We start from the raw sequence: 12841 nt of genomic DNA on the forward strand, positions 1-12841 counted from the left end.
CATCCCTGGTTAGATTTATTCTTAAGTATTTTATTTTTTAGGGGCTATTATAAATGGTATTGTTTTCCTGATTTCCTTTTCATCATTCTCTTTATTGGTGTATAAGAATCCAACTGATTTTTGTATGTTTATCTTGTACCCTGCTACTCTGCTGAATCTTTCTATCAGTTCCAGTAGTTTTCTTGTGGAGTCTTTAGGGTTTTCTATGTATAGTATCATATCAGCTGCAAATAGGAACAGTTTAACTTCTTCATTACCAATTTGGATGCCTTTTATTTTTTTTCTTGCCTTACTGCTCTAGCTAAGACTTCCAGCACAATGTTAAATAGAAGTAGTGATAAAGACCATTCTTGTCTTGTTCCTGTTCTCAAGCAGAATGTTTTCAGCCTCTCTACATTAAGAATGATGTTGGCCGTTTGTTCTGCATAGATGCCTTTATTATGTTGAGAAATTTCCCTTCAATACCTATTTTACTGAGAGTTTTTATCAGGAATGGGTGTTGAAGTTTGTCAAATGCCTTTTCTGTGTCAATTGAGATGATCGTATGTTTCTTTTCTTTCCTTTTATTTGTGTGGTGGATGGTGGATTACGTTGATTGATTTTCTAATGTTGAACCATCCTTGCTTACCTGGTATGAATCCTACTTTGTCCTGGTGTTTTTTTTGTTTTTTTTTTTTTTTTTTAATATTATGCTGAATTCTATTGGCTAGAATTTTGTTAAGAATTTTTTCATCTATATTCATAAGAGGTATTGGTCTGTAATTTTCTTTTTTTGTGGCGTCTTTGCTTGGTTTTGGTATCAGGGTTATGCTGGCTTCATAGAATGAATTTGGAAGTGTCACCTCCTTTTCTATGTTCTGAAATAGTATGAGTAGTACTGGTATAAGCTGTTCTCTGAATGTTTGGTAGAATTCTCCAGTGAAGCTATCTGGGCCAGGGCTTTTATTTTGTTGGAATTTTTTTTTAATTTCTTTTTCAATCTCTTCTCTTATTATGGATCTGTTCATATTTTCCACATCACTTTGTGTTAGTTTGGGTAGGTAGTGTGTTTCTAGAAATTTATCCATTTCCTCTAGGTTTTCAAATTTGTTGGAGTATAGTTTTTCATAATACTCTTCAGCAATTTTTTATAATTTTCAGTGTACAAGTCTTTCACTTCCTTGGTTAAATTTATTCCTAAGTATTTTTTTCTTTTTAATGTTATTGTATATAGAATTATTTCTTAATTTCCTTTTTGGTTTGCTCGTTGCTGGTATATAGAAATACAACTGATTTTTAAGAGTGGACTTTATATCCTTCCACTTTGCTGAATTATTAGCGCTAACATATTTTTTTGGTGGATTTTTAGGGTTGTCTACATATAAGATCATGTCATCTGTAAAAAGAGATAGTTTTACCTCTTCTTTTTGGATAAATTTTATTTCTTTCTCTTGTCTAATTGCTCTATCTAGAACTTCCAGTACTATGATGAATACAAGCTGTGAAAGTGGGCATCCTTGTCTTGTTCCTGATCTTAGAGAAAAAGCTTTCAATCTTTCACCATTGAGTATGATGTTAGCTGTGAGTTTTTCATATATGGTCTTTATCATGTTGAGGAAGTTTCCTTCTATTCCTAGTTTGTTGAGTGTTTTTATCATAAAAAGGTGTTGGTTTTTTGTTTGTTTTTGTTTTGTTTTAATGATAACAACTAGGTTTATTGGTAAATTAATACAAGACAGAATGCATGAACAAATTTGACTGGATGAGTTAGATCATAAAGGATCTTGATATAGTAACAGGTTCCCTTTCATTCTCTTAGGAAAAGTCATATTTCAAAACCTTAATTTTTTTTAAACTTTGCATTTTGGTTCCTTTGAAACTGATGAAAATAATGTGCATATATATGCATAATCCAAGTTTCTTTCCAATGTATTTTAAGAATTTCATGTACCACAACTTTTAATTTTCTGTTTTTATGAATACTGCGAAAATGTGAGGCCATTTACTGCCCTTGAATAATGCAGAACTTACTTCAAGCATCCAAATAAAAGTCAAGCAAGTATGAAGAGTACCAACTGTACTTCTTAATAGTGTGAAAAATATCTATAAAGCTATTTAAAATGCACTAAAGTTAGAGACCCAGATATCTGGGTCACTTCTGTCATTTACAAGTGGATAATTTTTAGAAAATTTCTATTTACATAAAACACTACTTTCCAAAATTCTGCTTAGAATCCCTAATTAAAACTATCAGCTGAGGTGTCTGAATTATAAGAGGTGAATGTTATTTTATCCTTCCAAAATATAATATTACACATCCTATGTGTAAAAAATAGAAAGAATACTGTAGAGATGTAGATGTCTTACTTCCTTCTAGACCTTCAAATATTACTCAAGTATCCTAAAATTTTTCATTATAAAATAAAATATATAACTCTATGCCTGTCGTTGATTGAATTGTGCCCCAAAAAATATGTGTCAACTTGGTTAGGCCATGATTCCCAGTATTGTGTGGTTCTCCTCCATTTTGTGATTGATACAATTTTCCTATATGTTGTAAACCCTAATCTCTGCCTGTGGTTAATGAGGCAAGATTGGATTATGTTGAAGAGGATTAGGGTGGGATGTAACACCCTCATTCAGATCACATGCATGATCCAATGTAAAGGGGGTTTCCCTGGGGTGTGGCCTGTACCCCCTTTTAGCTTACAAGAGGTAAAAGGAAAGGGAAGCAACCAGAGAAGGAAGGGAACTCATACTACCAAGAAAGCAGCGCCAGGAGCAGAGCGCATCCTTCGGACCCAGGGTTCCTGTGCAGAGAAGCTCCTAGTCTAGGGGAAGATTGATAACAAAAACCTTCCTCCATTGCTGACAGAGAAAGCCTTCTCGTAGAGCTGATGCCTTGAATTTGGACTTGTAGCTCACTAGACTGTGAGAAAATAAATTTCTCTTTGTTAAAGCCATCCACTTGTGGTATTTTTGTTATAGCACCACTAGATGACTAAGACAATGCCCAAATTATTTTTTTAATAACATTTTATTGTATTTTTGGTGGATGTGTACACAGCAAAACAGGTTCTTATTCAACAATTTCTACACATATTGTTCGGTAAGATTGGTTACATTCTTCACATTGTATCAACAGTCTCAATATTTCCATTCTAGTTGTTCCGTTCTCATTGACCTAGTCTCACAGCCCCCTAGTTTTCTCATCTATGCTTTAGAGTATTTGTTGACCATTTGGTCTCATACAGATTTTTTTTTTTTTTGAAGAGTGCAGTACTCAAGGTGATATTCATTACTTTATGAGCTAAACTGCTATTTAGCTAAAAGGTGACTTGAAGAGATCATTTTGGTTCAAGGCTTAAAGAAGATCTCAGGGCAATGGTCTCGGGGACTTCTCCTGTCTCAGTGGGCCCATCAAGTCTGGATTTTTTGAAAATTTGAAGTTCTGTTCCACATTTTTCTCCCTTTCTTTCAGGATCCATCTATTGTGGTCCTGATCAGAACATTCGGTAGTGGTAGGTGGGCACCATCTATTTCTTGTAGTCTCAGGGCAGAGGAGACTGTGGTTCATGTAGAGTCTTGCTTGTCTGTGCTGGTTAAAGTCATATGTCTGTTTGGCTAGGCCATGATTCTCAGTGGTTTGGCAGATACGATGTAATCACCATCCATGATGTGATCTGTTGTGAGCAGCCAATCAGTTGAAAGAGAGTTTCCTTGGGGCTGTGGCCTGCATCCAATATATGGACCTTCTGGCAAAGCTTGCCGTCTCTGGATCCTGCATCCGATTCATCATCCTCTGACCTCTGGTTCTTGGGACGTGAGCCAGCAGTCTGCTCTCTGACATGTAATTTGGGTTCTTCAGCCCCTGCAACCATCTGAGTCAGGAGAAGCCTCCAGCCTGACATCTGACCCATGGATTTGGGACTTGCCAGCTTCCACAACTGCTTGAACAATTTCCTTGAAATAAATGTCTCTATATATACATATATATATGCATACATATACGTATATATATGGATTCCTGGTGGCACAGCAATTAAGAGTTCAGCGGCTAACCAAAAGGTCAGCAGTTGGAATCCAGCAGACACTCCTTAGAAACCTTATGAGGCAGTTCTACTCTGTCCTCTAGGGTTGCTATGAGTTGGAATGGACTCAGTGGCGACAGGTTTGGGTTTATATACATATATATGTGTGTGTATATATATACATAGATATATATATATGCTTCACTGGTTTTGCTTCTCTAGAGAACTAGCCTAAGACAGTTTCCTTCTTTCTCTTTTGCTCCAGATGAGTAGAGACCAATAGTTGTATCTTAAAGATTTTGTCACATGCTTTTCCTTGACATAGTGTGTGTTGTTCTCTTTATCGTATTAATGTGGTGTATTCCATTGATTGACTTTTGTATGTTGATCCACCTTTGCATTCCTGGGATACATCTGACTCATGGCGACCCCATATTTTGCTGAGTAGAACTGCACCCCTTATGGTAATACAAAATAAGTGCTCAATAAATATTGGTGAGTGATTAAGGAAAGCTGCATGGAGGAGGTGGCCCTTAAAAAAGGTGGGATTTTGAGGAGGGATGAACCAGCCTTTAGGCCACAAAGGCAAAGAGAGGATATAGCATGAAGTGGTTTCAGTCACATGGTCTGATGTCATAATCCACGAGGAATTCTGTTTACCTCTCTCTCCTGGAAATAGATTGATTCTGAAGAATACTGGAAAGCACCTGCCTCCCAGGTACCTGCTGATGCTGCCAGAGCTCATGTTGCCTCTGGTGCTGTGAGAGGGTGAGTCAGGGGCAGGGGAATGATCATGCAAGTAGGCTAGCTCTCTGGAGGGGGAGCCAGCACCCACATCACAATGACCCAGGGCATCATGCCTGCATCACGCTCATCTCAGACAGGTGTGGTGGCACGGCAGAGACCTCTCCATGTGACAGCGGCACCTAGAGTTGGAAGGACAGCAGCATTGTCATCCCTTGGCCAAAGGAAGGGTAGGGCCTGTCTGCACTTTGGCTTGTCCCCAGCGCAAGGAGAGTAGCTAGAAAAACAAAAGGGGACACAGGGGACTGGTTGAGGTCTGGCAACCCCCCTGATGGGCCGCATCTTGCTGAACAGAGTGGACTCAGGGCAGGGCTTCCTGGGAAGGAAATGCAGTACTAATCAAGAACCTAGGGCTTTGTGCATGCAAGATGGGGCCCACAGCTCAGAGAGCACACTGGTGCCCAGGCAGTAAAGTCCCGTCCTAGGGCCTCAGGGATGGAGGTGGGGGAGAGGGGCAGTGTTGGACCTGTTGTTGTTAGCTGCCGTCAGCCCCCGATGCATGGCATCCTCATGCACAAGTGATGGTGGGCCTACAATCTGCCACTGTGCTACTGGGGAATGCAGAGCCCCACACCTCTTCCCACCCTGGAAACCCTGGTCCCACTAAAAAACAAGCTCCAAGCCTCTGAACAGGCTGCTTCTGACTCCTAGGCCTTAACCTCACTTCCTCTAGGCAGCTCAGAGCCCTGGTTCAGTGGGTCCTGTGTGTTGGGGCCAGCACATACTGGCTCCTGAGAACCCATTCTCTGCACATCTTCCCAGCTCAGCCTCAGAGACATTATGCTGATAGCTTGAAATGGGCCACAGTGGGAGCATTTACACCACAGAAATTGGCAAACACTATAAACCAGGGTTTATTTCCCCCAAAAGCTGGCTGTTAAACATTTATCAGCATACTGCTTGCCTTGCTATCAGATTGGCCTCTGCTTCACAGGTAAATCTGATGCCTTAAATAACATCAAAACCTTGTTACAGCCCCTGGTCCCAGGGCCTGGGTGAATGTGTAATATGCGGGGTGTGAGCCTGGGGAAAGGGGGAGGAATGGGCTTGGAGGATGGGGACAGCACAGTGGGGGCACAGTGGCTCTTTTCCTTTCCTGTGGCAGAAGCAGGGCTAATCACCTCCTCTGTGTCTAGGTCCTCTGCCATGGCAGGTGTGACGTACCCCAGACAGGTGAGTGCTGTGGGTGTCTGTCCTCTTTGACCGTCTCAGGTTCAGGCAGCCTCAGCAAGCAGCCACAGGGGAGGGCGGGCTCTTTGGGGCCCTATCTCGTCTGGCTCTATTCTGCAATGATTATTATGATTATTTGCAATAAGGAGAGAGGGCTAAATGTTTACAATTTTCCGAGGCTTCATTTATTTCTTCAGCATGCATTTATTAGGCACCCATGGTGTACCAGACACTCTGCTGGGCTTTGGAACTGCAGAGTTACCTAAGATAAGGTTCTGATCTAGCTTACCTCATTAATCAATTACAATATCCCATGATGAGTGTGGTAGCAGAGAATGTAAGATGTGCTATAAGAGCTCTGAGGGAAAGTGCTGCATGCTTGGGGGTGGAGAATAAAAGGGTGATTGGCCTGTTCTGGGGAAGTAACATTTCACTGTGGTCTTAGACTGTACCTGGGAGTCTGAGAGTCAGTGAGGAGGGCAACCAGCATTCCAAGAAGGAGGGAAGATCATGTACCAGGCACGCTGGAAAAGTGGAAAGGACTGTGACTGGAGCACAGTGCTCGTCGAGGGGGCACCTACGGGGAGGAGATGGCAAAAGTGGGTAGAGGCCAGATCATGAGGGGCTCAGAATGCGAGGCCCAAAGGCCAACCTTTATCCTTCAGTGAAGTGCCACTGAATGGCTTTAAGTGGTAAATGACAAGACAAGATCTCTGCTTTGTATTCTCCCTTGTCCTTTAGGCCCCTGTGGATTTAGAAATATACCAAAGCTCCTACATGATCGACTATCAGCCCTATGGGGAGCACAAATACTCCAGCGTCCCACGGCAAGAGGTAGGAAGGCCACTCAGCCTTGTCATCCATTCAATCCCCCACTGAAATCCTGTTCATTTTCTTTTTATTATGAGTGTGGATATTGGGAGCACTTATTTAGAACAACATCCAATGCCATGAAACCTGATTTAGAGTTCTTTTATATACAAGTGTGTATGCGCGTGTGCGTGCATGTGTGTGTGTGTTTTAAAATGTACATATAAAAGATTATAAATAATATGTATTTACAGTTTAAATATCACTGATAAAATAAGCACCAATGTACCCATTATCAGCCAGCTTTCAAAATACCACATTAACAGTTTCTTAGAGCCCCTTGGGTATAACTTCCTGATCGTACCCCCACCACTTCCAGAGGGAGCTATTCTCCTGAGTTTGAGATTAATTGTTCCTTTGCTTTTTATAGTCTTACCATATATTTATGTGTCTTACTTATCTAGTGCTGCTGTAACAGAAACACCATAGAAATTTATTTTCTTACAGTTTAGGAGCCTAGAAGTCCAAATTCAGATGCCAGTTCTAGGGGAAGGCTTTCTCTCTGTCTGCTCTGAAGGAAGGTCCTTGTCTCTTTGAGCTTCTGCTTCTGGGTGATCTTCACGTGGCTTGGTGTCTCTCTTGCCCCATCTCTCCTTGCTAGCTTGCCTTTTAATCTCTTTTATATCTCAAAAGAGATTGACTCAAGATATACCCCACACTAATCCTGCCTAATTAACGTAACAAAGACAACCCATTCCCAAATGGGATTATAACCACAGGCATAGAGGTTAGGATTTATAACACATGTTTTTGGGGGACACAGTTCAATCCATAGCAGTGTGTATCTCATTAAACAAATTGTTTAGTTTTACTTTTGTTGAACTTTATTATAAATGGAACCATACTGTTTATATGCTTCAGTGGCTTTCAGTTTTTGCTAAACATTATGGCATATCCATTCTTCTGCTGTGTGGTATTATGTTACATGAATACGCCTCAATATATTTAGTCCTTCCCCTGTTGATGGACATTTGTGTTATTTGTTTTTCTTCCTATTCCGCCTCCCCCAAATGCTGCAATGAACATGAGGCGCATCCTAATGTGCAAGAGTTATCCATCTGAGGGGTGGAGTGGAATTGCTTGTCATAGGGTATTAGGGAACATTGTTTTTCAAAATGGTTGCACCAATTTACATTATCACCTGCAATAGATGGTCACTCCTGGCCCTCTGCAATTTTGCCATTACTTGGTATTAGCAGATTTTTTTAATTGTCAATTTAATGGGTGTGAAATAATATCTTCTTGTGGTCATAATGTTCATTTTATTAATCATTAATGAAGTTGAGCATATTTTCATGTTTATGGAGATTGGTTAGTCTGTGAAATGACTGTTCATGTCTTTTGCCCATTTTTCTTGGGCTGTCTTTTTCTTATTAATTTGTGGACGTTCTTTAAATATTCTGGCCATCCATCATTTGTCAGTTATATATGTGAGCAAAGCTCTTCTCCAGTTTGTGGGTTGTGTTTTCACTCTGTCTTTTGGTGAGTAGAAATTCTTATTGTCAGTGTAATCAGATTTATCAGTTTTTTACCGAACAATATCATTATTGTTTGCTCATTTTAAGTTTTGGTTAAGAAGTCCTTTTCCAGTCTATAGAAAATCCTTTTCTATCCTGAGGTAGCCCCACTGAAGTTAAGAAGTCTACACAAACAATGACAGCACAATTTCCAAGATACATTGTCTAATGAAAGCCAAATGCAGAGTAAAATTATAACACGCAGTGTTTGTGTGCATGTGTGGTGGGGAGGATATGCACATATGTGTTTACATTAACAGAAAATATTTCTGCAAAGACACACAAAACTCCTTCAGCAGTGGTTGCTTCTGGAGATGGGAAATGAGAGAGGAGGAGGGTGGGAAAGAGACTTACTTTATACTGTAAACACTTTTGTATTATATCAAATACAAAATTGTGTATATTACCATTAAAAAATTAATTCAAATTTAAAAAAATTCAAGTTTTCTCTGCCTTAGATACTTCCAAGGACAGCTGCATTGTCTTTGTCCTCGCTCAGCCCTCCATTCATGCCTGATTTGATTCCACAGCAGGTGAAGCTTGATGCTCAACTCCGCGCCAAAGAGTTTTACAGGGCCATCCCCAACCCAAACCCCAAGCTGGTGGATGGATATCCTGCCTTCAAAAGACCCCAAATGACCGCCAAAGACCTAGGGCAACCCGGCTTCTTCCCACCACCGGACAGTATGGCCACAGGGGAGGACCAGGACAAGTTCACCAGTACCTGCCATTCCACGTATCCGACTTCCCAAGCTTTGTACCTGGCCCAGGGCGATCCCAACCAGGTTCATCAGAGTGCTGACTTCCCCTGCCTCCTGGAGCCTGAGCGGCAACCTGCTGCAGAGGAGGGCAAAGGCTACCTCCTGCTGCCTGGCTGTGCCTGTCCTCATTGCCAGATGCCCAAGGTCCCTATCTTGTACCGGTGGGGACCCTTGATGCCATTTTACCAGTAGGAAGGTGAGCACACCCTCCAAGGGGTCTGTGGGAATCCCATACCCACTGCTCCACCCTTTGAGTACAGAAAGAGGAAAAATAAAATGCTGGGAAGATGCTCCAGCATCTAGCTCTGGGGCTGTTCTTGTCCTGCCTTCCTCCCTGGCTTCCCTCGGGCACAGCCTTCCCACTGCAGTGGGGAGGGGGACTTTCCATGTGCAGGGCTGACATATGTGTGATGTTTCACTGTGATTAAGAGTCGTCCTGTAAAGATTCTTATTATGTTAGGGCTCACTTATGGAGTGGGAGTAACCCCGTTTGCTAGGGTCATCTAGATGTTCGGTGAGATTACAAAACTTAAGGTGCTGTTTGATAGCTTTTCCCCTCAACACTCCCATTTTAATTTATCCACCACCCCGCTACTTGTAGGGTGGTAACAATTTAGAGGGCATCATTTCCTCTCAGTTGTAGTTGCATGGCTATAAATATTGCCACTTGATTTTAAAACTTAATAAATGTAATTTCATACTTTTTTTATTGCTCCTTGGAGCATATGTAAACATCTACATGTATATGTATGTATCAGTTAGGAAATAGGCTAAGTTGCTGTCACAAAGAGAACCAAAATACAGTGGCTTGAACAACATACTAGCTTAGTTCTCCTTCAACTAACAGTTCAGAGGTCTAGGAGGGTGGGGCATCTTTGCTGTGGCTCCCATCTTGGGTCTAAGGTGGCTGATTCAGTAGCTGACATTTTTCAATCAGCAGAAAGCAGGAAACAACTGGGGGATACAGGATTCCCATTAGGGGCACAACGCAGAAGTGATACTCTTCAAGTCCGTTCATATCCCCTTGGCCAGAGTTTAGCCACATGTCCCCAGACTGCAAGGAAGGCTGGGAAATATAATTGCTAACCTGGGTAGCCACATGCTGAGCTAAAAATGAGGGGTTTGTTAGTAAAGAAGAACGAAAGGGTGGATTTGGCAGATGACTAGCCATCTTTGCCTCAGTATATGAGAAGGCTTTACCTATAATAATGCTATAAGCTTATGCTTCCCCTGGGAGCAGTCTTGTTAAAATGCAGATTCTGGCTCAGTTGGTCTGGGGTGGGACTGACATTCTGCGTTTCCAACAAGCTCCCAGGTGATGGTGATGCTGCTGAACTCTGGCCCACACTTGAATAGTGAGGCTACGCACAATACTCTGCATCTCCACTTTCTCCCCACAGGCCACTACTTATGCATTTAATTATTTTTAACGGCTGCCTAATATTCCATTGAATCAATATATTTTGATTTAGTCAATCATTTCTGGTGGGCAGCCATGCTTTCCCAATCTCCCCCCTGTAAATAATGCTGCCATCACTATCCATGAACATATATCCTTACATATAGATGCTTTTATTTCTGTAAGACAGAATCTTACGAACGGGATTGCTAGGTCAAACAGTATGGTGCGTGTGTCTAGTATTAATAGGTGCTACTAGAATGTGTTCCTAAGGGTAGAATAGACCCCATCCCATCTGCAGTGTATGACAGTGGGCTGTTTTGCTGTCCCCTCACCCAGCAAATGGATATTATAAATTTTTTTAATTTTTGCTAATTTGATGGATAGAAATGATATCTCATCATGGTTTTCATTTGCAAGTATTTGTTTACTAATGAGGTTTAGGAATCCTGGGGTGGTGCAAACTAACCAAGCAAAAGTTTGGCAGTTCGAACCCACCCAGAGGCACTTTGGAAGAAAGGCCTCGTGATCTGCTTCCAGAAGATCAAGCCATTGAAAACTGTATGGAGCAGTTCTCTGCAACACATGGGGTCGCCATGAATCAGAACGACCTGATGGCAACTGGTTTTGGTAACGAGGATTACAATATATTTTTTTTAACTGATCAATTCAGCAAACATTTATTAAATTTAATTTTCATTAATATGCACAGCACCTAGCAACCACTTAGAGAAGTGATATAGCAAAGATCATATCAAAAGTTAAAGGCAAAAATATATATATTTAAAATATACCCAGTAATATGAAAGTCAAATAATTTTGTGATTCATAATATTGATCTATCAATTTTAATAAACACTAAGTACTTCTTGGAAGAAATACAGCCAGAGTGCTCCTTGGAAGTGAGGATGGTGAGACTTCATCTCACGTACTTTTTTTTTTTAATTGTAATTTAGATGAAGGTTTTCAGAGCAAATTAGTTTCTCATTAAACAATTAATACACATATTGTTTTGTGACATTAGTTACCAACCCCACGACATGTCATCACTCTCCCCTTCTCGACCTTGGGTTCCCCGTTACCAACTTTCCTGTCCCCTCCTGACTTCTTGTCCTTGCCTCTGAGCCGATGTGCCCATTTAGTTTCATTTTGTTTTACGGGCCTGTCTAATCTTAGGCTGAAGGGTGAACCTCACAAGTGACTTCAGTACTGAGTTAAAAGGGTATCCCGGGGCCATGCTCTCGGGGTTTCTCCAGTCTCCAGTAAGTCTTATCTTTTTTTGTGAGTTTGAATTTTGTTCTACATTTTTCTCCAGCTCTGTCCAGGACCCTCTATTGTGATCCCTGTCACAGCAGTCAGTGGTGGTAGCCGGGCACCATCTAGTTGTGCTGGACTCAGTCTGGTGGAGGCTGTGGTAGTTGTGGTCCATTAGTCCTTTGGGCTAATCTGTTCCTTATGTCTTTGGTTTTCTTCATTCTCCCTTGCTTCAGACGGGGTGAGACTAGTGGAGTATCTTAGGTGGCTGCTCACAAGCTTTTAAGACCCCAGACGCTACTCACCAAAGTCAAATATAGAACATTTTCTTTATAAACTATGTTATGCCAGTTGAGCTAGATGTCCCCCAAGACCAGGTCCCCAGCCCTCAGCCCAGTCATTTGGTCCCTCAGGGAGTTTGGAAGTGTCTACGGAGCTTCCATGACCTTACCTTGGTCAAGTTATACGGACTTCCCAGTATTGTGTACTGTCTTACCCCTCACCAGAGTTACCACTTATCTATTTTCTAGTTAGTATTTTTCCTTCCTACCCCTCCCCTCCCTAGTAACCATAAAAGATTATTTCTTTCTGTTTGTAAACTTTTTCATGAGTTTTTATAATAGTGATCCCATACAGTATTTGTCCTTTAGTGATTGATTTATTTCACTCAGCATAACGCCCTGCAGATTCATCCATGCTGTGAGCTGCTTGGCAGATTCATCATTGTTCTTTATTGTTGCATAGTATTCCATTGTGTGTGTGTACTGTAGTTTGTTTATCCATTCATCTGTTGATAGGCACTTAGGTTGTTTCCATCTTTTTGCTATTGTGAATAATGCTGCAATGAACATGGGTGTGCATATGTCTATTTGCATGATGGCTCTTATTTCTCTAGGATATATTCCTAGGAGTGGAATTGCTGGATCATATGGTATTTCTATTTCTAACTTTTTAAGGAAGCACCATATCATTTTGCAAAATGGTTGTACCATTTTACATTCCCACCAGCAGTGCATAAGAGTTCCAAGCTCCCTGCAGCCTCTCCAACATTTGTTA

General features: G+C 41.2%; 1 protein-coding gene across 1 annotated transcript; it reads left to right on the forward strand.

Annotated features, from left to right (window-relative positions):
- The first annotated feature begins 5960 nt into the window (after positions 1-5960).
- Positions 5961-9324, forward strand: SPMIP9 (sperm microtubule inner protein 9). The gene is made up of 3 exons (XM_004390652.1): positions 5961-5987; positions 6726-6818; positions 8902-9324. Exons 1-3 carry the CDS (start codon positions 5961-5963, stop codon positions 9322-9324), a joined length of 543 nt encoding a protein of 180 aa, XP_004390709.1.
- The last annotated feature ends 3517 nt before the right edge of the window (positions 9325-12841 follow it).

Source organism: Trichechus manatus, unplaced genomic scaffold (genome assembly GCF_000243295.1).
Source record: "Trichechus manatus latirostris isolate Lorelei unplaced genomic scaffold, TriManLat1.0 scaffold00316, whole genome shotgun sequence".
Classification (NCBI taxonomy): domain Eukaryota; kingdom Metazoa; phylum Chordata; class Mammalia; order Sirenia; family Trichechidae; genus Trichechus; species Trichechus manatus.

Coding starts and splice junctions, on each gene's coding strand:
- SPMIP9 (XM_004390652.1), top strand. CDS start 5,961: ATGGCAGGTGTGACGTACCCCAGACAG. Junction 5,988..6,725: donor GTGTGACGTACCCCAGACAG/GTGAGTGCTGTG, acceptor CTTGTCCTTTAG/GCCCCTGTGGATTTAGAAAT. Junction 6,819..8,901: donor CCAGCGTCCCACGGCAAGAG/GTAGGAAGGCCA, acceptor TTGATTCCACAG/CAGGTGAAGCTTGATGCTCA.